The sequence below is a fragment of the Liolophura sinensis genome, chromosome 1 (assembly GCF_032854445.1).
Source record: "Liolophura sinensis isolate JHLJ2023 chromosome 1, CUHK_Ljap_v2, whole genome shotgun sequence".
Lineage (NCBI taxonomy): Eukaryota > Metazoa > Mollusca > Polyplacophora > Chitonida > Chitonidae > Liolophura > Liolophura sinensis.
The window spans coordinates 84686114-84712764 of NC_088295.1; the positions used below are offsets into that span (position 1 = coordinate 84686114).

The 26651-nt window shown below is 38.0% G+C and overlaps 1 protein-coding gene across 2 annotated transcripts; it reads left to right on the plus strand.

Moving 5' to 3' along the window:
- Positions 1-200: 200 nt before the first annotated feature.
- LOC135461894 (leishmanolysin-like peptidase) lies at positions 201-15598 on the plus strand. 2 transcript variants are annotated; one of them, XM_064739171.1, is made up of 17 exons: positions 201-331; positions 2716-2847; positions 2994-3076; positions 4580-4718; positions 5430-5602; positions 5996-6101; positions 6333-6430; positions 6867-6984; positions 7399-7506; positions 7969-8045; positions 8692-8802; positions 9465-9603; positions 9884-9973; positions 10347-10416; positions 10906-11036; positions 11509-11664; positions 13547-15598. In XM_064739171.1, the coding sequence occupies exons 1-17, from the start codon at positions 233-235 to the stop codon at positions 13730-13732; spliced, it is 2016 nt and encodes a 671-aa protein (XP_064595241.1). In that variant the 5' UTR covers positions 201-232; the 3' UTR covers positions 13733-15598. The 2 variants fall into 2 exon arrangements, with proteins under 2 accessions (XP_064595241.1, XP_064595242.1); XM_064739172.1 differs by lacking the exon at positions 201-331 and adding an exon at positions 1971-2033.
- The last annotated feature ends 11053 nt before the right edge of the window (positions 15599-26651 follow it).

Below are 26651 nucleotides of genomic sequence, written 5' to 3' on the forward strand. Positions count from 1 at the left end.
CCTGACATTAGCTTTACAGCCTCCTAACGTTGAAGAGCTCCAACCACTCAGGAATGGTCTGTGTCATAAGTGGAGTACTCAGTAAATAAAGTTACGTCTTACTAGAGCTGCCGCTTCCTTTATCCAATTGAATATGACCTGAAAAAGTATGAGTCAAGCGACGTACAGTTGCAAGAGTTATTGAGTGCGGTGGAAGAAAAGGGGGCGGAGGCGCTTAGTTGAAACCGATCATATGGCTTTTGTATGGTTGTTGTTGTTGTTTCTGATCATTGTCCCCACATTGACAGTGACAGCCCATTCCTGCTCACATCGCATACCCGCCGAGCATGAGGTAGGTTTCTTATAATTTTTTGTTTTTGTTTTTTGTTTTTGTTTTTGTTTTTTTTTGTTACAGTTTACGAGCCTATTGACAGCTTTTTATATGACATCTTGATGGACTGTTAGACTTACGATAACTGTCAGAATTCTGAAATTGCACACTGACTGAGTCCGTCTAGTTGGTCTAGCATTATACCAGTACCACTGATATACCGTAGAACTGAGATCTGTTTCATTCTTCCCTGCATAGCTTTTCTGAAATATTGATACTCTTCAATTTACTAACCTGGAACAGTGTGCTGTCCTCAACAGGTCAATCATTGTCATATGACTGAAAGATTGTAAAGTACGACATTAAACCCCAAGCACTCACTCACTCACTCAACATGTCAAAGCTGTGCACTACAGAAACATGGTTCCTTTAATCTAAAAGGAATTTTGGCTTCATATCACCTATTTATTCATTAATAATAAAGACCATAACATAACTACAGATACATATGTAGGCCTACTGGGTACATCATCAGCAAGGGAGACTTCATTAGGTGCCATTTTCAGTTTAGTTGGCTTGCACTCAACATCTTCCAGCAAAAGAAAAACTTGAGAGACATTTAGATTGAAACCCAAGAAGATGTACACCATAAAAAGAGTGACTGACAACTTGTTTGGGAGTTTTGACTTAAACTATTGTTTGAATGATCAAAGTTAATGTAACAGTTCAGAGTGGTTAATGTATGTTGAAGCTGAGCTGGGAATGTGGCCAACTGATCTCAGAGCTAGGCATACCATTACTTATCAGCAAGAGGAATTCCATAACCTATTTTGGGCAGCTGAGATTGGTGTAAAAGGACTCTGGTTTTTTGGGCATTAATTAGTGAAGATAAACATCACATTTGGGAAGTTAGAATCATTATCTCTCAGCTTTACCCACCCATGGTAAGGTTGATGACACCTGATTCTTAGTTTAACATACAAGTATTTTGGACAGTTGGTGGGACATCAAAACAGTTTTCATCTTTCACTGATATTATTTTATGATAATGTCACATTGACAATAATGATTTTTTCTGCCAAGGAATGAAATAATGAGTTGGGAGTGTTAAATAGTGACAGACTGGAAACAAGCAATCAAGTGTAATAGGTCTAAGCTGATCATGAGTGAAATATTCTGGACATATATATATATATATATATATAAATAATTTTATTTTCTGAGGGTGACAGATGATGAACATTTACTCTGTCAGTTACAAAAACTGTTCTTAGGAGAGTCCCTCTGACAGGGTGACAATACAAACATAACATTTACAAGTAAATATTAACAGTGACCAGAAAAATAGTTTACACACATAACGGTATCAAAAGTAGTCAAAGATTCAGTAATTATGCTACACAAAGCAATACAAAATGAACACAATCAGCAAAGGACAGATTACAATCAAGATATTAACTATGTATATATTGAAAATGGGTTTTTAAGCATTTACATTTTGTTTTTCAAGGAAGGTTGAATGAAACTTTTTATGAAACGTGTTTGGAGATTTTGACTCTTTTTTTCAGTCCCTTTCTAATGAGTTCCACAGTTTTGGACCATTGTATGAAAGGCTTTGTTTAACATACTTTGAGGAGGGGAATGGCACTTGAATATTACTATTCGTTGTTGATCGGAGATGTGTTGTAGTTGCAGAGGTTACAGGTTTAAATAGTGTATTCAGGTATGTTGGGCACTTTCCATTTAGTATCTTATACTTGTAGACTCCTGTTTGCTGGGAAATTTTGTGTTGGATATAGAGTCATTTGAGTAGCTTGAAAAGGTTGGAAGTTGGTGTTGAATAAGGGGCATTTAATAGTAATCTAGCTGCTCTTTTTTGAAGTTTTGAGATTCTTTCTATCTGGTACTTGCTGGCATATCCCCAGATCGTGCAACAGTAGTTGATATGGAGTTGTAATATAGAATTTTTGCCTTTTTTTCAGTATGTTTTTAAGCCATCCTCCTTAAACACTTGTCAAATAAATACATTTGTATGTACCTCACAGTCTCAGGCTCTTAATCACAGTCACTTGTATAACTGCTGTATAAAGGAAATTGATGAGTGGGATTGAGCTGTGATTGAGGATGGGAAATAAGCAATAAATTCACATGTAAATGGGAATGGAAGGATTGGCACTGTCCTTCATGTAGAGTGTACATTGTACACTCCATTTCTGACAAAATTACAAATGGAATGAATAAAGGGGTACATGAGAAAATTACTGTGTTATTGACATCATCCAAATGGTAAAGTGAGCTAAAATAATTATGAAACCAAGAGAATACATTATTTCCACATGCCCCGCTCTAATGCCTCAGCTTCTTAATTTGTAGAATAAGCGTGGTTTGTGGATATTACTTGGCAGGTTGTACATGGTGTTCACTTAGAAGAGGAGCATGTGATCAGGAAGAGAAGTGCAGACCAGCCGTTGAGGATTTACCTTCATTATGACCACAGTGTTGATGATCTGACTTCTGTGCAAAGAGATGTTCTAAAGGTACCACTTCAGACTGTGTGCTAAGTATATATTTGTACATGTACTTCTTCTGTAGATCATTTCCTGCAACTTAATACTTGTGTAACGCGTGTGTTTTTTTGTATATTCAGACCTTTTTGTTTTTTACCCTTCTTCTGTTCCTTCAGAGAAATGTACTTCCAACAGCTGTCAACTACTGGGAAAGCACACTCAAAGTTCGTCAGAACCGCGCCCCTATCAAATTACAAAGGTAATGTAAGTAAACATGAGACATCCTGTTCTGCCAAGACAGTCATAAGTGCAGGCTCTTGGGGGCACATACTTTCTTTACGTAGATAACCTGGCATGCACATGTACTTTGTTTACCTAGATCTGTTTCTGATATTTAAAACAAAGAAAAACATGTAGCCTACTTTGTATGTGTGCATTGCTACTGTTTTTGGTGCATTTGTGTTGATTTTTGTATGTTTTTAATTTTTTATCTCTGAAAGGACAATGTAACAGTCATATTTTTGTAGCAGTTAGTAGCTTTAATGTACATACATGTATACATACAGGCTTACATGTACAGTTTGTATTTTCCATCCATTTATGTCCAGGTATATTACCAACAATTAAGATAGTGATTTAATTTGAGATAATTGGAGAAATTAAAACCCAAATCAAGGTGCAGATTTTTTAAAGTCAATTCTATCAAGCAATAGATATATATTATAAATATTTTTCCTTTCTCAATATTAAAAACATGGCAAAAATGCTCTGAAGATAACATTTAAGTCTTGGCACTGCTTAACCCCGCTCTCAGCACAATACATTGTGGCTGACTGCAGGACTGCATGTGGAGAGGACTTTAATAATTAAAAAAAAAAAACCACTTCATGTTTTTGACTTATTAAATCGTAAGTGATCAACATCAAAACTGGTAGCTGAGGCCTCTGTTGCTGAGAGGGGTTAGCATGAAAGCATTGCGCAATGACCCATGAGTGTCCCATCAATACGGTCACTCATGTTGGCTTCCTTTCCCACTGTGCGTGAGGTCTGTCAGCAACCTGCAGATGGTCGTGGGATTCCCCTGTGCTCTGCCCTGTTTTTTCTTATCATAATTCTAGCTGCCTTTGTATAAGTGAAATATTCTTGAGTATGGTGTAAAACGCCGAAGAAATAAATTAACAGATCAAAACTGGAAGCAGATCATATTAACTGAAACAAATCAATTTAGTTGATGTAAAATACAAGATCTGTGGAAACATGGACACTGGGAATGGAGTTGGGTAAAGATGAAATAGTGGTGGCGTCTTTTTTTTTCTTAAAACTATATGAAAGAAATGTTTATGTCTGTTGTTACATGGAACTTCTTGGTAGTCACAAGAGTTACATGTGTGTATTGAAGAAGAACTGGATTCATTTCAGTGGTTGTTTATGTGTGTTCTGCAGAAGAGGTCCTTCAGTCCCTATGCCACTAAATTTGCGAGTTAGAGTCTGGCCTTAGACAGGGAATATTATCTTCCCCTGCTTTTAACCATTGCTGATAATAAGCAGTTGACAATGTGTGTGTGGTCATTTTCATAGACTTACCTTCGCTGAAGACCACATGTGGGAAAGTTCATCAGTATAAACTTGCCAGAGGCCTGTGGTTTAAGCTGGGTATTTAATTGAAAAGAGAATGGTGTCAGGCAACAGTCATATAAATAAATGAATAAATGAAAACACAAAAGTTTATGAAACAAGGATTTTTTCTCATTTCTTGATTCAGAAAGTGTATCCAGGGTAAGGTTCAGTACCACACAGTGTGGTCAATGGACAGACAGGTGAGCCAGACACCATACTGTGTACTGTCCTGTGTGGCCAACACCATGTGTGGAGAAGTCATTATCCCGCAAGAACACCTTGAGGTACAGAATACATCATCACTGTTCCACTGTGCAACTTTTCATAGTTGCCTTTGCTGAAGCTTTACTGAAGTAAACAATTGTCTGATAAACATACAGGACTTTATGAATCAGTGGTATAAAATTTGATTCTTCACCTGCGGAATAGACTAAGAAAGGGTGTCCAGGTAAAGCACTCTAACCATACTCCAGGCTATCTCCAGAAGACCCAAAAGAATATTTATAGCTGTTAGTGTGTATTCTCACTGGCTAAGTATTTTAATGGGTTCTTCCTGGATAGAGGCTAAAACCTAATGGTTTACTTTCAGTCGATGTAAGGTAATTACCAAGATCAGGTGATTTTCGTCTTAGCTCTACATGGTTTTTCTGCCCTTTTGACTTTGGAAACGTGGCTGCTGTTGTGGAAATAAACTTCAATACGGCATAAATCAAAAATGAAATATTTGTATTTAACCACGCACTAGGTATAGTTTAAATTATCCTTATACAGGCAATTTCTGTCTTGTTGTTAGCACCTGTTCTTGGTAGATTTGGATTTTTTCAAGAATTTAGGGTAATACCTTATCCTTTGTACATAATGAATAGCACATGTGCATACATACAATGATAAATTGTTGACACTTGCCCGAGGGAAGAAGGAGGAGGAAGAACAAGTCTTCACGTTTCTTTATTCTCTGATTATTGAAATGAACTCATATCCGTTGTTGTTGTCAGGCGTGTTACACTTGTTCGGGCAGTGTGCTTTGTGAGAAGAAAGGCATTACCGGACCTGGTGTGCACAACACAGACTTTATCCTCTACATCTCAGCTGTCCAGTCTGATCGCTGCCACCTGGGCTCTACTGTGGCTTATGCAGCTCACTGTCAGCTGGAACATGCCCTTGACAGGTGAGAATCCCTGGTACAGTTGTACTAAGAAGACAACAGGTGTGCTGAACCTCAACCATTTAGCTTGTAGTTTTTACACACAATCCATCATAGTGTAATGAGGTTATTTATAAACATGATAGTGAAGATTCCTAGTGTGGGGCCTTATCTGTCAGTGATTAGTGACAGAGAATTTGGAGACGCCCACACTTTCCTTGCTTGTGAGGCCTTGGTGACCATAAGTGGGGGACGAAACTCGCCTGTTTTAAAACTTATAATATAGACTTTCTCTGTAGCAAACTTTTGTCTCTTATCCCACAGGTATTCATGTGTTTTTTTTAGCAAGTGTATCCAGCAAGTATTATGTACTCTACACCAAGGTGATGAGTTATCTCCCTTGTTTTCCCTTTTCAGACCTGTGGCTGGGTACATCAACATTTGCCCCGGGACTTTATCTACCACTGCACACGATCTCCATCAGACTATCTCCACTGTTAAACATGAAATTCTACATGCTCTGGTACGCGTATATACTTCATGTAATGAGGATACAACAGTTCTCTTTACATTGTGTTTTTACATTGCGGTTTTCGTATTAAGAGTGGTACATATTAAACAAATTCTGTGGGCATCAGTAATTATTGTGCTCATTGTTTACAATTAATTGAAAGCCATGAACTGCTAAACTGGTAGTGTGCAAAAGCTGGTGTGATCACAAATTTGTTTGATTGGTACATTGGTTGTGTTCCAGGGGTTTACAGCTGGTCTGTATGCATTCTACAGAGATCCTTTAGGAAATCCTTTAACTCCAAGAAGAGGACCCACAAACAAACCCATCTTCAATGAAACGTAAGTGAAAGTTGTAAAAAAAAATATGTGAGATGTATTTAGCTTGGCACAGACTTTATGGTAAGTGTAGGCAGATTTTAAGTCATGTTAGACAATTTGTGACCAATCAGTGGCGTGCTGCTACATGTATTTCCAAATCCTAGACCAATGAGCTTATCTGTTCTAATTCAGCCCAGGCTGCCTCAGCTGAGACTTTGAACGGCAGTGGTTTACTCTGGATTTCTCCTCATCTAAAACAGAGCAAATTGTGGATGAAACCATAAAATACAAGTAAAATATATCAAATTCAACAGGGTATTTTGACAGTGTAATCAGTCGTAATTAAGAGCCCTCTGTGACTCTTTCTCCCAGTCACTCTCTCTAGTCTTTGTTTCGGTCTGTTTTATGTTCTTCATGCATAATTATATAGAAAAACCCTAATTATATGTTTTTTTAGTATGGGTGTGCACATGTGGAGTGAGAAGGTTGTCAAGGCTATCACCAGGCCTATGTGGATGGTGGCATCTGGAAACATCCCCAAACAGGTTCATCTCCTCGTCACTCCCCGAGTTGTGGTATGTCACTCTGATTCTTCCTGGACACCAAGACAATCTCACATCTGTTCTACTCTCAGTCTTTATATATTGTTATGCCACTTTTAGATGACATGACAAAGACCACTATAACACGTATGTCTTTTGGTGGCAGTGTGTTTCAGTTTGTGAAAATGTACAGGAGAGTTGATATTAAGCAATCAGAACTGTCAAAAGAAGAACACTTTTAACATTAGTTTAACATTAACATTGTTCTGATTTCTTTTCAACAGGTCTGGATGTTGTACATGTGATATGACTGCTGATTAAGTTTCACATTCTTAATCTCTAAATATACTTGACCCCAGATGAGTGGGTTCAATAGCTCACATTGCAGTAATCAACCAAAAACCTACATTTGTTAAAAAACTCAAGTGTTGTAAATGTACTTGCCAGGAAGAAACCCGGCGACACTTTAACTGCTCAACTCTGGAAGGAGCCGAGCTAGAAGACCAGGGCATTCTGGGAACGACACTTACCCACTGGGAAAAACGGGTGTTTGAAGTATGTTGTTTTCTGGGTTTTAATACAATACCTACATGTATCTGTAACTTCAAAATTGTGTTCATAGTTATGCTAGAATTTTTGTACAAATACATGTTTTTGTGTAATTTAAGTATGTGTAATGTAATATAGTTTGTATCTGAAATCTACAGCGATAAGATCATAATTTTGAATCCCGTTTTCACCTGTTCAAAAGCCGCATTATGTCATGTGGTTATCAGCAAATCGGCGAGGTGCTGTGGTTTCACTGGATCTGCTTGGTTTCCTTAACTGCTACGTTTAAATCTGACAGCTGTCAAATGAGATAGATATTCTTTAATAGGTTCTGAGTAAAACAATAATCAAATGAGTAAATAAACGTGTTGCTCCTGTCACATATTTATTTGATCAAGTTTAATTTAGTGTACTGTGACTGAGTGTGGCTTTAGTTTAATCTTCTTGTCTTCTGTTGTTGTTAAACAGAATGAGGCTATGACTGGGACCTACACTCAGAACCCAGTCTTCTCCAGGATCACATTAGCATTGATGGAGGATACAGGGTAAGGCATCATTTGTTCTCCATATTACAGTTTGTAATATACATAAATAACTTGATGCAGCTTAATGAAAATAAAAAAATAAATAAATAGACTCTGGAAAAAGGTGAAGAAATTGTGTTGTCCACCTCACTGTTTGTCAGTGGTATGGGAAGGGTATTTCTGTTTCTTCATCTTGCTGTTCTCTTATGTGTTCCCAGCCAGGTTCTTTCCACTGTAAAATTTGCAGACCTGGCTCTGGTTCACATCACACTCACCATATTGGGATATGCTAAGTACACACTGACCTGGTGTCAGTGTACTGTGACTGAATGTGGCATTATTTTTGGTGTCTTTGGTATGTCGTTGCAGTGCTGCATTAGAAATATGTCAACACTGGAACTGGCCTGCTATTATTTTGATATTTAATTACCTCAGTAATGTTGAAGCAAGGTTAAACCTCAAGCAAACAGAGGAACAAATTATGTGTGCCTGGCTCAGGTTATGCCACTCTGAATAAATTTGCTAGTGTCTGTAATAATATATTACTGATCTTCATCAAGCTTAAATCCATGGGAAATCCTTGAGCAGGCCTTAAGATCCTAGAAGATCTTTGATGCTTTCTGAACCTCACCTGTGCTTTTTAACCACCTTGTGTTTTATTTTTCAGATGGTACAGAGTGAACTATGATAATGCTGAAGAGTTGTTGTGGGGTAAAAACCTTGGCTGTGATTTTGTGAAGAAGAGCTGTATGGAGTGGATGGTCAGGCGAAAGGAAATGTGAGTGTTGCTTAAGGGTAGATTTCTGTTTTGGTGTACATGACACAAGACAGTCCATGACCAAGACATCTACTCACTGCTCACCTTGTACTAACTGTTCACCTTGTATTCACTGTTCACCATGTACTCACTGCTCACCTTGTGTTCATTATTCAGCATGTACTCATTGCTCACCATGTATTCATTGTTCAGCATGTACTCACTGCTCACCTTGTATTCACTGTTCACCATGTACTCACTGCTCACCTTGTGTTCATTGTTCACCTTGTACTAACTGTACACATTGCATGCACTGTTGACATTGTATTCGCTGTTCACTTAGTTTTCACTGTTCACTTTATATTCAATGTTGACCGTATGTTCACTGTTGACCGCTTTGGTGGCCAAATTTTTAGCGCGTCCATCTGGAAGTTGGGAGTCCTGGCAGCATGGACTCACCCTGCCACGAGAAGACACTGCATGTGTATGCACACCTAACGTCTCCTTGTTTTTATGTGACTTTTTGTAAAGTATGTGAAATTGTAAAGTATACAGCGTAGAACCTCAGGCATTCATACATACATATATTCACGTTTTTTTTTTTTTTTACTGTTCATTTTGTATTCACCCTGTATACCTTGTACTCACTGATGAACTTGTATTTGCTGTTACCTGTGTTTTAGGAAGGAGAGCTTGCACCCTTACTGTGATAATCCAAAGGAGGGTTTGCTTCTCACAGAGTGCTCTATGAACAGGGAATCTGTGGCCTTGTGTAATCTGGTGGAGTACCCTCCCAGTAGACCCATTCCTAGGCAGTTTCAGGTATGTAGTTAATACAGAACAGAGTGTTACATATAGAAGATGCCTCACCATTTTTAGTAAGCATCCTAAAGTGGCCTCTAAACTAAATGAAATAAGACTGCCAAAAAAAAAAAAAGAAAAAAGAAAAAATTAAATGAATAAACAAACAAATAAATAAATATAATACATGGAAACTGTGCTCAGTTGCCATTGTGGTACAATTTTAAAGCTGTGAATTGCTCAAGATGTTGTCAGACTTGATGCATGTCTCTTAGTATATATGCATCTGTTATTATTTCAGTACTTCCGTGACATCCCTTCCATCCCGGGGAGCGACCCTCGGGACTTTGGTGGGTCCGTGTTCCTGGCGGATTACTGTCCCTTTATACAGGTCAGAATTGTACTACGTGTGGGTATTTGCTGGGGTTGAGAGGGAGCATTCTATGGCCTAGTGGTTAGTGTGCTAGCATGACCCAGGAGCCTCTCACCAATGCGATTGCTGTGAATTCAAATTCATGCTGGTTTCCTCTCCTGTCACAGATGATAAAGTCAACCTGTTTACTCCCACCATAATGCTGGCTGCAGCTGTACAAGTGAAATTTTCTAGAATCATTCCAGTCAAATGAATAAATAACTAAATAAATAAATATTTGCTTATAGACATATAAATACCTGTGGATATCAGAGAAAATTGATAACCATAACAATTGATAAAACTTGAGAGAAAAAAATTGTTTATGCTTATTTTGTGCTGTGATTGGCAGGACTTTACGTGGAAGTCTGGAGATATGGCACTAAGAACCTCCAAGTGTACTGATCCTGCTAATAACATAGGTAAGACATGATTAACAACATAGTTTTGATACAGAACTGGTATAAGTTAAGAATATATATGTGTCGATACTGATGTGACTATCTCAAGTATATGGTGACTCATTTGAATAAGTGGTAAGTGATTGGAATTCTTTGATCTTTTAATTCTTTTTTAACGAGTACAGGTGATTGAAATTAAGTTTCCTGATAGTTACTTGCTCAGATGCTGGGGTTGCAATGTTGATAATATCTTATTACACGTCATTTTTGAGTTTTAATATATGGCATTGGACCCTGATATGAAACCATATGTGTGCGTTATTCGTATTGTAACTTTTAGGTTTAAATTGATGTTTTCTGTGAGATTTTAAACTCTTCTTCTTTGTTTTCAACTGTAGTCTTTTTTTTCTCCTCCAGTTTTGTATTCCAGAACAATAGCTAAATATCTCTGTTCATAAAATGACTGTAGAGGTATCAGTGCATATGTACGTATACTATATGTTTATACAGAGCCAAAATTAAACTACCTGCTGGAAAAATATGGTGCAAAGTCTGCTTGCTTTAACCATGCTGGTTTCTTCGTGCTGAAGCATTGTCATGAGAGCACTAGTCCCCAGCATGGAGGCAGTGGCTGTTATCAGGTCAGTGCTTGTGGATGTAATGAGGAAGATACTGCTATCATGCAGGCTTACTTCCCCTGTTTGTACTCACCACTCTGCAGTTCTTAAAAATTACTTCAAAGCTGTAACATGTAATAAATAACTGTGATATTATGTTACCAGTCAAGAAAACAGAAACAGTGCAGGAGGTTTTTCTGTTACCTGCTAATATAGATATTATAATATAATGTAGGTATATACTGTCCTGTAAGTGAAATTCTTGTGAAATAACACTATGATATAAGTCAGCATGATTGTAAATAATTAAACAAATAAATCAGTAAATTCACTAGGAGTTTCCATTAGCATGGTGCATATACTGGTCTTGACTTCGGCATAAATCTCCAACGAACATATAAATACATAAATCAATAACATTAAATCAGTTTTGGAAATTATAATATTTTGAAATTTGTCTTCACAGTTGACCTATGTCTTAGTTTATTGTTTACAGTATACCTGCCGTAATGGCACTGGCCTATCTCTGCAAGTTGCCAGCAGATCCTACCTATGTAGTTACATGGGCCAGAAAGTCAAGGTGTTTGGTACTTCAAAAAGCTGGCTTCATCAAGGGGAGATAATCTGTCCGTCATGTGCCGAATTATGCAGTGTAAGTGTAAGATGTGCTGTGTAAAAGCTGTTACACGTAACATATGATGTATATTTTCATATTTAAAAAATTGTTCCTGGACACACTAGATTATGTTCTAGGCTTTCCCTATTATATGCATTCGGTGAATACATGTGTTTACATCACATGCACTTAACTTCCATGGCAACCAGTACTGTAGGCATTACGTTGCCATGGTAGTCATGTGAAATGGGCCCCAGATCCTTGTGCCATGTAGCAAAAATGTCCATGAATGGTGATGTTATTGCCTTAGTACTGATATCTATGGTAACTACATGCATGTACATGCAGTCTTGCCCAAACACTTTAGTGAAACCAGGTCCTGCGTGGTTCAGTATTTATAGGGTATTGTATTGTATGGTCCTGTATGGACGAGTCCATACAGAACCATACAATCCAATAACCTATTTATTATACACCCACCTGTCAAAAATGTAAAAAAAGTAAATAAACTTGAACGCTAAACAAATTGGGTAAAACCGTGCTAATTATTTCATATCGCGTAACATTAGCGGATAGCCGGTTGCGGATGAATATGGAGTACTGAATGGAGCACTTTCATTGGCTGACGGAAAAGTGGGTCAGGAGCACGTGGCCGAAGCGGTATTTTACAAACAGAAGTGTAAAGAAAAGGAATGCAGTCTTTTCATTGAAAATTAAAAGTGCAGTTATTGAAAACTGCGCCCCCGAATAGACTAGTGTAATCTTTACAGGATGAGGACGAAAGAGAAGTAGAGTTTGCTGACTAAGTTAGCTGATTATCCTTGGGATTCTGTGCAGAAGTTGATGCCATTGGAGTTGTGAAGACTTCATTTGTGTGCACTTAAACTGACCAGCCAGGGAGTGGAAACGTGGGAGATGGTTGACTGAAGGCACGATTTCCCTGAAGTAAACTCGACATTTGCTTCATACTCCTGGATGCTAGCAAGGGATTTGTGTCCAGTGACCTGCATAATTTTATGTGGAGATTTTACAAGGGTTTGGACGGTTGTTTTTCGGACCGAGTGATTAGTTTTCCGGCCGTTCAGTCCAGCAGCCTCGGCTGCCCTTTTCATTATCTCTCCCAAATGATGCTCTCCCATTGGAGTGGAGTAATACCACACAGCTGCATCAGGTTTGAGGCGACATTCAGGAATTGGTGTGAGGTAGAGCAGACTGTCCGGAGACACAGATTTTTCTGGACGAGCACGGACGAACATCGTGTTGTGTCGTCTGCTTGTTGACAAACAAAGAGTAGTCCGCACGTGTGACGTCAGGTTACAACTGTCCAGTATGTTAAAAATATTGGACAGTTATGTTTACTACATAATTTAGTAGGCGCTGGACACTTAGGTGTATAATAATGGACACTATATACACTTTGTGTATATTCCCTGATTTAATAAGATTCCATACACTTTGTTTACATGACTGGATTCACATTTCCTCATTTAGTAAAATATCATACACTTTGTTTGCATGTCCGGATTAACGTCAAAATTTAATAAGATTCCAAACATTTTGTTTATGTGTCTGGATTCACACATTGTGTACATTCCCTGATTTAATAAGATTCCACACACTTTGTTTTTATGCGTGGATTCAAATGTTGTGTACATTCCCTGATTTAATAAGATTCCACACACTTTGTGTACATGTCTGGATTCATTTAGACAGTGTGCACAAAGACTTGGTTAACATGCCTTGATTCCATACACTTTGTTTTTGTGCCCTTATTGAGTTAAGACTTTAAGCACTCTTTACATATGTCTTGATTTAGCTAGTTCATATACACTGTATTGCTTGTGATCACTCTCACCAAATGAAACCTGTCCTGTCCGCATGTCAGTAATTATACTTCTCTGTGTCGTTGTTGTTGCAGAAACATGATGTGGTGTGTCCAGCAGAGAGTGAACAGTCTGCCCACCCAACTTCCCCACTGGTATTACCAGATGCCCCATGTTTCGGTACAATAGGGCAAGCTTCTCAGCACTCCTCATTCGTGATTTGGATGGTTATAATACCAAACCTCCTAAGTTTCCTTACTGGGCTGCTAATGACATGGTGACATCATGCTGGTTATTTTAAGGGTTTTTTTTTTCACTGGTGAGTTGCATCCCTAAGTGTGGCTGTATATGAGTAAATTATACACTCACTTAAATACATCTTGATTATACACTTTCGCTCTTTCTCAAATAATTATAAATAAGTATTTCCAAATTATTTCTTAGATTTTTCTATTTCTGTATCAGTGTTGCAAACACATTTATATGATGGTGCATTATGTTAAAATGTATCAGAATGTCACCTTAACACCTAACTTGTGAAGGATGAATGAATACATTGGTAAAAACTACTGCTTTTATATTTTGGTGCATATTGTAAGTTATATGATTACAGCTATTTTTTTTCTTTTTGGAATTGTGGTGTCATCATTTTTTCAGTGTTTATTCTTTGATAACTTGATAATAACTGTCAGACATAATCAGAAATCTCCATAACAAGCTAATGTGTAACTGCTTTGACAAATGTGTGAGAACAAGCATGACCCTGTCTGTAGCATGACTGTTTACATGTACGAAATGAATGCTGTAGTTTTGCAAATCAACAAGTCCCGAGCTGCGTTGATTATACCATTTAATAACCTTAACTGTAGATGACAGTTACATATTATCTACATTTGGCACTTGGGGACAACCATTAACCAACATGTCCAAATGCTTTACATCAGTAATAAGGTACCCCCTAAGTGAGTTTACGCTGCATTGACAGCTCACATGTTGCATGTATGCGTGGGAGTAAAACAGTACTCCGGCCATGTAAGCAGCTGGATATGTACTTGGCCAATCTTACTGGTCAGTTGCTGTACATCGGTAACATTCCATTAGAACAGTAAGTATCTGCACGGACATTGTAGGTTGCCCCTACAAGTTGTGAACAGAAAATTAATTTGATTATTGTATAAAATGATAAAGCATGAATTTCTAAATTAACTTTTGAAATCACTATTTTACAAGACATTCATGTAGATTTTTCAGGCATGAATTGATAATATTCGATCTTCCTTTGCGTTGTTTACTAAAGTATACTTGTACCGAGAGCACATGGAAATGCTAACACTTAGAAACCCATGCTTTCAATTGACCATATTTGATACAATGTGATACTTTAAAGTGTTGAGTTGAAAAGTACAAGTAACTATCTAAAAAGGATATGTAGTACCTGCATGTTTTAATAGAAATTTCCATGTGACATCTTTCATGTAGAGCAATGCGTTGGGAGGAGTTTGGGGAAGGATGGTGGGAAAACTATTATTCTAGTGTACCAATCTTGTTTGTAGACATGCCTGCCTGCTCCTGGTCAGCTCTGGCTTCAGACTGATCAGAATACCATGTGCTCTCCTCTATTATAGCAGGCTGTCACCCGTGGCTGCTGAGTGACATCACCTATGACCCACTGCTGCGTCACTGAATGTATATCAATGACCTGCATTGGCAGGGTGAAGTGAACCTAAGCAGAACGCGCCCTCCATCTATGAAGGGAGACAACTGAGCACTAGTCTAGTAGTCCATGTATACAGCACTCTGTCTTTCATAAACCATGCATAATACACCATTAGGCTGTTATTAGCTTTCCAAGAAACACTTTCTAAAAATTGGGATCTTAGTGTAGAAATCATTTTGTATATGGTTACAAAATTAGCCTACCTTTTTGTGATTTGGGACAACAAAGGAACTTGGATTGGATCACTAATGACATTCCTGAAGCAGAGGAAAATTTGAATGTAGTCAGTCTGAATTGATGTAGTCATCCTGTTTGTCCATAGTGTTAAGCATTATGGGATTTCATATGTATCCTTTAGATCTAAGTTCTGTATGAAATTCAAAATATTAAGAGTTAACCACAAATAATATGGTTTTAAACAAATAGATAACATATATATATATATATATATATATATATATATATATATATATATATATATATATATATGTGCACACACATGTCTAAATGTACATACGTATATACTGCAGGTCATTTTCTGTGTTATTGTGTTTGTCTAGAAAAAGAAAGTGACATATATTTTATTGAATGTAGTCATTATATGTAAGGCTATCTCATGTTTTTTATCCAGAATTTTTTGGGAAATTGTTTTACTTTACTGTATTGAAACCTCATAAAAATTAAGCAGAAAGCATTTGACAAGTCTATTGGAAACATTCAACATTTATTAAGCTTTCCACTTTTGTGACTTGATTCTCCTTGTGTTATCTATTCTCATATTACCATCTCTGTATTTACAGTTTTTTGAGTTTGATTAAGCACATATATCATATATACATGAATATGTTCATAAATATAATAACTGAAAGTTTCTGGTACTGAAATATTTATTATCATCACAAAGAAACTTTTTGTTAGCTTGTAGCCCATTGTTACGCTGTCTTGTTAAGCTTTCTTGCAATAGTCTCACGTTAAACTACATATTATGATGTGTATTGGTTCATTTTTACATTTTGTTACCAAGTTTGATGGTAGCAGGTATTTTTGTTGATATTCAGCAGTCCCACCAATATGGTTAAACAGATCATGTATAGTATTTTATCATTTATTTACAGTTTTTTTTCTTTTTGTTGATGTATCTGATGCTTTATCTTTGTGTATGTGGCTGTCAACTCTTGTTGTTTTAGGGCATTAATCTACACTATGTCTAAATGTGGTAAAGATATAACTATAAAATTATTTCAGATGTTGACAATCAAAAGTTATGGGCTATAAATGCTTTTCTCGTGTCTTCTAAAGTTGAGGGTAAAATTATCACTGATAAGGGTAAATAAGGTATATTTTTTCATCTAGTTTCAGGGAACGTATAGAGGCAATGATGTGTTGTTCATGATAAGGCCTAATGTTTGAGAACATGTAACATATAGCTGTAATACTAGATATAGATTGGAAACCTCCAACCTGAAATACAACACGAGAGCAGATTGTGATAATTATACACCTGACTTATAGTCCAAAAATACAATCACCCACATGCTCAGGCACAGGAATCTATACTGCAGGGTATCATGTCTATGTGGTCGTTGTATAACTTATCAAAAGATATAGCAGCTTGTATTAAGAGCAATAATACTTAACGGTGTATGAATTGTTGTTTTTGTAATGTGGGAAAATGCTTTCCATTTTGACCAAATGTTTTGAAGAAATCTTCATTTGTGCATGGTGTAGATCTGTTATGTAAGCTTGTATTGTGTTGTTAGGGGTAAAGTTATGGAGTTCGACTGAAATCTGAAAATTTTAGAAGCCTAGTGAAACTTCAAAGTTGAATACCTGTCGTATTGTGGAACATGTATGTCAGATTTTGCGATAATTGTTTGTGTGATTTGTTTTACAGTTGTTTTTATCTGTGATGATAAATTCATCATGCTTTTTATAGCAGTTATCATGCCTTTGTCTTTATTGACTTTAGACACTAAAAATACCTATTAATTTAAAAAATTCGTTAAAAGCTCGAGTTGGGAAGGTTGACAGTGTGATGGATATCCGAAGGAATATGGATGTCCGAAGTAATATGGATGTCATATCGTGCGGCTATATTTGATAAGGGTTTGTACAGTATAGCTTTATGACAACCTTTGCTGAAAATATGAATCATAAACAGACATCAAGCTAAGCAGAAAAATATTCCCAAATATTCTGTGTGGTGTGGAACACACAGACCGAGCCTTTTGCATATGGAAGGTGTCTGAAACAAGCTTGAATCTGAGGACAGTCTCACTATATAGGGGCCTACCTGGTGTAATACAGTAATACTGTGTCATCAAGAATTATAAGCCGAGATAAGCCTGGTGAGAGCCAAAGGAAACACTCAGATATGGCATACGTCAATATGAACACACAGGAACTGACCGGCTCATATAAAAGAATTGGTAACAGCAATGCTAGAGAGGGCAGATCTTCTTGTCGTAACTGTCACACATTGTGTTCAAGAATGGCCATATGACTTTACGCCAGACCAGTGATGAAGAGGTAATAGAAGCGAAAGGACTGGCAACAATATTCACGAAGTGGAAATGCACAGTCCTGCATAATTATTGCCTATATAGGCGTCATGTAGTCTGTGTTTATCTTGCAAACAATCAATCATATATACGATGTGATATAAAGAACTGGTACACGAGAAAGGGACAGTACATTAAAAATTTAAAGAAACATCATCAAGTTGATTACGTCTTAAAAGTGTTAAGTATTATCAAATGAATGAATAGTAAGCTAAATATATACCCGGTATTAATTTAAGGTTGACTATGGGCCCCTGTGTATCCAAAAATATTGACGATCAGACATCGAAATATTTTATTGAAATCCACTTTTGTTAAATTATAGGTCCTGAAGTTCTTTAAACAAAATTAATGCTCGGACAGACAAAAATAGCCCTAAAGTTTCATTTTTTATAATGTCCTTCACAGTTTTTGAGTGAAGATGGACAATGGACTGTCAGTGAACAATGTTCCACCACTAAGCCATCGTGTAGGCTTGAAGTTGCTTGTAACTACTGTGAATGTTCAGCCTTTTCGACCTCTAAAGCACTTTTTTTCAGTGAAATTTATGTATATAACAATTATGAAAATGACACTGAAAATGATTTACCTGTGTCACTAAGATACAGGCTTCATTAAACTGTACAAATTATTTCTCTATACCCCATAGTTCTCTCAGAATGTTTCTGTGAGAATAATATTCAAATTCCACACAATCAAGAAGAAAATGTTCGATGCCGCATCCGGCACTATGGAGAACACACTCGGGTCTTATGCCTCCTTTGAGGACATCACATACCTAATGTCATGTTATATATGACTCAAAACTTGTACTTGCATACATATTCCACTGAGGATACAATTGTATATTAAACACTCAAAAAGTCAATCTGTTAAATTTTACAAAGTCTGCGATGATAGAATGTAATCTGTTATTATAACACATTATTGTGTCACGTTCAACGTAATATCCTGTTAGTCTCACAGAATCGTTATGTTGAATATGTGTGCTATATTTAACAAAATAACCTGTTGCTGTAACATTCTAGCATCACTCAGATAACAGACTTACTGTTAAACTTAACAGATTACTTTTTTTAGAGAACGAGAATCCCAAAGCGGCATCTCGTTAGAAAGTCATGGCCCCTTCTTGAGCTACATATAACATGGGTACGAGTTCAAGCTAATGCCATGCATCCAGGATGAATAGCATGGTGTTCATTTTGGGCTCTAAACTCAGCAGATGTACAGTGTTTATGTATGTACCAACACATGGTATGCTCGGGAAATCTCCTTGGAGTGTCCGATTTGGCATGTTGACACGTATCTTGCATGTATCTTCCCTGTAATTGTTCTGAGAGGAGATGTATGTAGCTCAATGGTACAAGGTGCGCGACTCTCAACCATGCCCACTGAGGCACACAGTTCAATTCCGGCCTTATGGACGAAAATTTTGTAGATTACCCCGCTCTCACCGTTCGTAGGGAACCATGACTGTAAGAATATGACGGGATCCGTAGGGCCATTTAACCGTGCTGTCCTAAACCTCCGGTGGAGGCCACATGCATGTCTTACTACACTATGCTCACCCTGGCTGTCCTCGGTTTTCTCCCACCACAATGCTGGCCGCCGTCGTATAAGTGAAATATTCTTGAGGACGGCGTAAAATACCAATTAAACAAATAAATAAATTCTTTACTATGACGTGTGAGTCTGTACCAGTACGTCACACGTGGGAAAAGTTCGTCAGCTACTTTCCACCAGTCTGTACTTTTTCCCCGAACACTGAGGGATTCTCCAACAATAAAACTGACGGCCTCTGTATGAGTGAAATATTTTAGTAGCTTTAATCTGTTATTTAATTGGTTTTGTTGTCCCCTATAAAGACTCAGCCTATCTCAACCTTTCCTCTGGGCTTTCAGTTGCAATTAGTTAGCCAACGCACCAATATTGATGTATGCGTCGGCCATTTGATTTAGGGATTTTACTGACGCCGACGTTCGAAGCTTTATTTAGTATGGTTTTCTGGCCTCACTAGAAAGGACTGGTGGACTGGCTACGTTACAGGTTTGAAGTCATAGCCATGTAATCTTAAAAGGAAAAGTTTGTAATTCCTCGTCCGGTCTTGTCAACAAATATAGGTGAAAATTGGCGAATCAAGGCGCAATGTTACAAGGGTGGATCCGAACTGGAAAGGATGTGGCAGTGATCAGTCGTCGCTACGACGGGTTATCAAATTAAATATAGCCATGTTAGGCAGGGATCTCCCTCCACGACTCAGTCTCAAGATATTGTTGACAATAAAATTAACCTCTCTGCATTATGCGAGATCGTTGCTCCAGGTCCTTAATTCGTCTAATCCACTACAAACCTGCACAAAAACTGATAGAGGAAGGGAGTAACCGTCTTTCGCACTGCAGAGATACAGTTTGTGCCGCATTGGGAGTTTTCGTCTAGAACATTCTAAGCTATGTCGCTTATGCATGTATATCGTCCGTTACCTGGCACATAGCAGCAAAGTCAGGGACAATTTTGGACGCTCAGGGTGCCTATATATATATGTAGCTATAGGCAGTGTGAAAGTATAGGACATCATCGCATACTCACGAGATTTATTTGTTGATTTTTTTTTTTTTCTGATTGGTGTTTTACGCCGTACTCAAGAATATTTCACTTATACGACGGCGGCCAGCATTATGGGGGGTGGAAACCGGGCAGAGCCCGGGGGACCATCCGCAGGTTGCTGACAGACCTTCCCACTTACGTCCGGAGAGGAAGCCAGCATGAGCTGGACTTGAACTCACAGCGACCGCATTGGTGAGAGGCTCCTGGGTCATTACGCTGCGCTAGCGCGCTAACCGACTGAGCCACGGAGGTCCCTCTATGTTGAGTGTTAGTTGCATTTGATGCAAGAATGTACTGAAGATCACAATGATAACCACATGTGAAAAGCCATCGTAAATTCCTGAACTTAAAGCCACATACATGATATGCAGCAGATCTATACTCCCGCTCGTTTGGTTCTACTTTTCTAAAGGGGTGTGGGGTTGGGAGGGTGTGGGGTATCTATATTACATTAGCAGGAATTACCCGTCAGACATTTGTTGGTCCCTATCCCAAATGAGGCAATCCGATGTCTTAATTATGTGAAAACGCAGATCTTCTCTCTAGCGGTGTAATACATATATTTGTTCTCCAGACTGTGTAACCAGATAAATGATTCAAAGATCATGACACAAACAGGTTAAAATATTGATAACATACGAGGCAAACAAAAACAGAGAAGAAATTACAGCAACACTGCTTACGAGTGTTTAATCGGGGCCTCCGTGGCTCAGTTGGTTAGCGCGCTAGCGTAATGACCCAGGAATCTCTCACCAATGCGGTCGCTGTGAGTTCAAGTCCAGCTCATGCTGGCTTCCTCTCCGGCCGTACGTGGGAATGTCTGGCAGCAACCTGCGGATGGTCGTGGGTTTACCCCGGGCTCTATCGGGTTTCCACCCACCATAATGCTGGCCGCCGTCGTATAAGTGAAATATTCTTGAATACGGCGTAAAACACCAATCAAATAAATAAATAAATACAAGTGTTTAAAAACGTAAAAGTTCTAAGGTAACGGAGTGGTAAACAAGACAGACTGTTCTTCTGCAATGACAACCTTTATCGAATCACGCAATGAAAACGGAATTAATTCCCCATTGCATAATAAGTCTCGTGGAAGCAAATATATATATATATTATATATATATACATATATATATATAAATTCAGCATGTAATGGACAATTAATCTTATTGTTGATGTGCTAAAACTCAGTTTTAAATTTTTATTCTGAATCAAAAATGGTATAACAGTCTATATCGGGTATACGCACGTCTGTTCGATTTCCTCTAGTCGTTTGTTGTTTTCCTCCGGGTGCTGTTTTCTTTCCTCTGGGTGCTGTGTTCTTTCCTCCGGGTGCTGCCTTCTTTCCTCTGGGTGCTGTGTTCTTTCCTCTGGGTGCTGCCTTCTTTCCTCCGGGCGCCGTGTTCTTTGCTCCGGGTGCTGTCTTCTTTCTTCCGGGTGTTGTTCTTTTTCCTCTGGGTCCTGTGTTCTTTCCTTTGGGTGCTGTGTTCTTTTCTCTGGGCACTGCCTTCTGTCCTCTGGGTACTGCCTTCTGTCCTCTGGGTGCTATGTTCTTTCCTCTGGGTGATCTCTGTTTTCCCTTGGCCCTGGAATCATGAAGCTGTCTTGAACGTGAACAATGTTATCTTCCAAACAGAACATTGTGCTATAACTGTGACCGACCTCAGGTTTTTCCATTTTAATAGTAAGACTTATCTCAGATTTTCATGACAAAACTGATCATTTAGTCTTAAATTTTAAATCTAAACTTCGGAATAATGCCATAAGTTTTGTCTGACTTATGTCCAAGACCGTTTTGTGAACCATCTACATGTCTATCTGTAAATCTGAAAAATTTTATGTTGCGACGTAAAACATCAATTACATAAGCAACGCTACTAAATTTACATCTTTCAATGTTGACCATACTGCTTACTTTACTGTATTCGTTTGTAATTATTACACTTCTATATACAGATAAGAGTATAAGTTCAACATACAAAAAGCCAACGAGTTCCTCTAACGTATTCCTCTGTACCACATTTTGAAAGTTACAATCATACATATTCCTAAATTATAACTTATTTTTACCACTAAAATATGTATATTTGTGTCTCTACCATTGCCGGGTATAATTTCTAACACACATATTGAAAAGGTATCATTATTTCTCCCTGCATATGTTTGAGCACGTCAGGTTTGGGACAACCGCATATCCACAGGGAGATGAGCAACAGTTCCGTGGACGTATTCTCTTCTTACTACACAGGCCTTCCCTCTAACATGCACAACAAACAGCTAGAGCCGAAAAGCGAATCGCATCTCAAATATTTGTTGTTTAAACAGTTTTGCCAAATTCTGGAGGGAAATGGATGAAAGGTTTTTTTCCTCGGCTGGCCTCGCTAAGGCCTCCAGTTCACACGTCTCCCAGGCTATATAAGTCGCGCCCTTCCCGCTCCGGCGCTTTCCAAAGATTCGCTCAGTGTTGGGAGAACTTTACCTTTCCTTCTGTGTTATCCTCAAAAAGACACCGTTATGAAGTGGTGTGTTTTGGGACTAGCTCTGATCTGCCTTCTACCTCGTAAGTATAACTCTATAACCCACATTTTACAAAATCGCCTTTTTCATAATTTCTCCATGATTACAAATGCATGTAACTGGATTTATCTTATTCTTCGAGTTAAAATAGTGATTGTTACTCATTATTTCGAAAATATTTATCCCAAGGCTTGTATACATGTTTTCAGGATATATATGGCATATTGAGACATATGTGGGAAGCTTCCAGGAACATTTTTACATTTCATACCCTTATATATGGGGAAAAACATACCTGTACATATGTGGGAAGCTTCCAGGAACATCATTTTTACATTTCACACCCTTATATATGGGGAAAAACATACCTGTACATATGGGGAAGCATTCTTAAGAAACGACAGAGAAGAAATAACTATAGCATAACATAGTCAGCGTCTACTAACCGATCGTGATTAAGTATTGTGACATTCACTGAATCAAGTAAGAAATCTAATACTGTAGTTCCTTAACCTTTTCTCATATGAAAGAGCAGTTTTCAATACAATTTATGCACATTTTTAATTTGATTTTGGAAACAAAACTACAGTGGTTCGATTGTCCAGTTTCAGGGGTTCAGAAAGAACATAATATTATCAGTGAAAAAGAATAATGCCTTCAGAATATGCTTGAATAATTATCTTGCAAACATGCGAAAAGGTTGAAGAATTACAGTAAGCACATATACTTAGATAAAATATTTCACTTTTCGTGTTCCATACATGGAGCCTAACTGTTTACAGGAATGACAAAAACCTTACGTGTGGGTTTAAATTTATATAAAAAAAGTTAATATAATAAGACTGCTATCGACACCGAGTAGAGTTGTGTAAATCACTATCCCGCAGGAATTTGTGCCTGGGGAACATCTAAATATTTGATGTTAAATATTTTGAATTATACATATATAACATAGTTCCACCGGGCTCTTCCAGGTTTCTTCTCATCATAATGGTGATCGCCGCCGTATAAGTGAAGCATTCTTGAGTACGGCGGAAAATATCAATCAAATAAATAAATATATAACATATAACATTCACATAGCTGAGGTATATGACAATTATAGAATTTTCATAATTAGTTTATTCTGTTCTCTAAATTGAAATTCGTTTTATCAAATGATCAAAAAACAAAGAGGGCGTTCTGTACGACAATGTGTTTTAGATATACAGGTATAAACTGGCTTCATTGGCTGAACACTGCTTAATATGTCTTTATACAGGTACTCGTAACATGTTTTCTACTGGGAAATTGTAAACCCTGTAATTTACACTATAACAAGTTGGCAACTCTTGTAAACTTGATAAGACGTTTGTAAATATTATCTAGAGACTGACTTTTAAGTTATGAGAGCGAAATCACCCGATGCAGTCGGCTAGAAAAACACTAATCTGCTTGTTTTGATGTCTCTCCACGTGACGCCTATGAGCTTAGAGCCCGGATGCAGGAATCATGGGAGCAGCTTTGTTGGTAGCCGTTGCATAGCTCGTTACCATGCATTGAGCTTAATCTCAGAGGATGTGTCATGCTTTGTGTTTGGGCCGATCTGGCAGGCTTTACTGCACCACGCACTCGGTGACAGCTGGGTACTATACCATTCACAACGAAGATGTGCAGATGATTTGAAATTAAAATTTATTATGATAAATAACCACACGGAAAATTTGTATACGTAAATTACAATGTTAAAACATTTTGTAGGAATTACCGATGACTGGCCCATCACTACGTGTTTCTCTTATTATCTCCTTGTATGTATGCAATGTTCCTGAAAATTTCCTTATGAGTCATAGCACATTCGTGGGCAGGAGTTTTATAGCAAACTTTAATTCCTCAAATAGATTTATATGGCCAAGTATCTGGTCTTAAGCTACATATAGGAACAAAGTGTCTAAGAAGTGTTCAATGTCTAAAATCAATACAATGGGTAAATCTATCCGAAATGTTGTCCATCTCACCGAGCCCCAATTTAGTTAATCCGAGTGCATGTCAACCGAAGAAGACATGCAGTTAGTCATGATGGGCAACAAATCTTCAGATAATTTTTCTTACTTACTGATTGTCCTCCAAAATCTCTGTATACAATCGGGTTCTCTGAAGGGCTACTGTAGGCTATAATGTCAGCGAGACCACTTGAGACGGCGGTTTTAGAAAAGTGGGATTTTAAGGTTGGACTCGGTTTTTTTTACGGATTAAGGACTGAAAGTGGAACTGAGTTCCCCCTTACCTGTGGGCTTCCTGTGGGGTCTTAACCGCGTGGTTTAAGGAGAACCTGCGTTGTGCCCTCTACCCCTTAACCACGACGGCCTTGGCCAGGGAGGATTAACATATTAGCCAACTATTTGTACTATGCTAAGTGATACAGTTGTCCTCTGTCCCGCTATTCGCTCGTCAAAAGCCGTGGATAACGAGGTTCTCGGGAGGGGGGGCTTACATTCTGTAGGCAGATGTTTCTTCCAGAACTCGTTTGCATACCGAAACAGCAGGAGAGAAATAATGATCAGAGTAAGCTTCCAAAGAAACCTTTGACCCTAAAGGTGAAGTCTCGGCCATTAAAATCACGTTATAAAATATCATTGTGTATTTCACAACCTATTGTTGTATGTGCCACAAAAAATGTGCTCCCAAGGTAACATGAATTTTCACGAACATCTCATCTCAAAGCTTGAGCATGAGGATATGTGTCTGATTTCAGAGGCCCTGTTGGCATTACTGGCCTTTAAACATTATTGCGTGACGGATATTATTGTAATTGATCATCGATACACATAATAATTGCATTATGTTGCATTTTCACATTCACTTATTCGTGAGTTGGATTTGGGGACATCTAGTGCATTTGTGAATGAGCCTGTAAACAATTATCAGCTTGGAAATTATTATTATTGTATGAATTTTGTTATCACATTATTTACATTTAAAGATTTGTCTATGGCCTCCTGAAGAATAATTTCTTACATGTTACTTTTTAACAGCAAAGTCAAAGTTGATGGTAGCGAAAAACTACGAAATCATGCGACGTTTCCGTTTTTATTATCATCTCTGATTTTTCATTTCTCTTTGCCCCTTCTTATTACATAGTAATCATTTTCCTGTGACAAATTGTTTATACTCTGTTCTTGCAGACATCAGCGGGTTGATGTGCTACTGGTGTAGTGGAGTCGGAAATGACAGGGACTGTGAACGGAAACCTCTTGGTATCAAGTCTGGGCCCAGCAATGTAAACTGTTCATCAAAATTCTGTACTACTGCCAAAGTGATGAACCTTGGTATGTGCCGTAAAAGATTCGTTATTATGTGTCAAGATAGATGGAAATATGTACCCATAATGTATACAATAGTAAGGCAAAATCCATGTAGGGTTTTCGGTGGTTTATTGGTTCAAAGCGTTATTTCATTACAAATCAATAAGCTTTGTCGTGACATCCGTGCTCAAACCCGCATCGGGTAATGACTTTGACAATGGTTCTGCTTTCCTAGCTAAATTGGTGATCAGCGCTGATAGGTTAGAGCAAGAGGACTGGTTGGCCCTGTGTCAGTATAATGTGACTCGGTGGGGTGGAGTCATCTCTGGTGCTTTCGACCTCGAGTAACTCCTCCTCGTCATATGACTGAGAATTTTTAAGAACGACGTAAAAACCCAAGCATACATACGTAAATAAGGTTCAGCCAATGCGAGCTAAAACATCCTGTGGCTTCGCTTTAAGTTTTATATATACAGAAGATTGTCGGATACTTGGTGGGGCGTAGTGGTTAAACCAA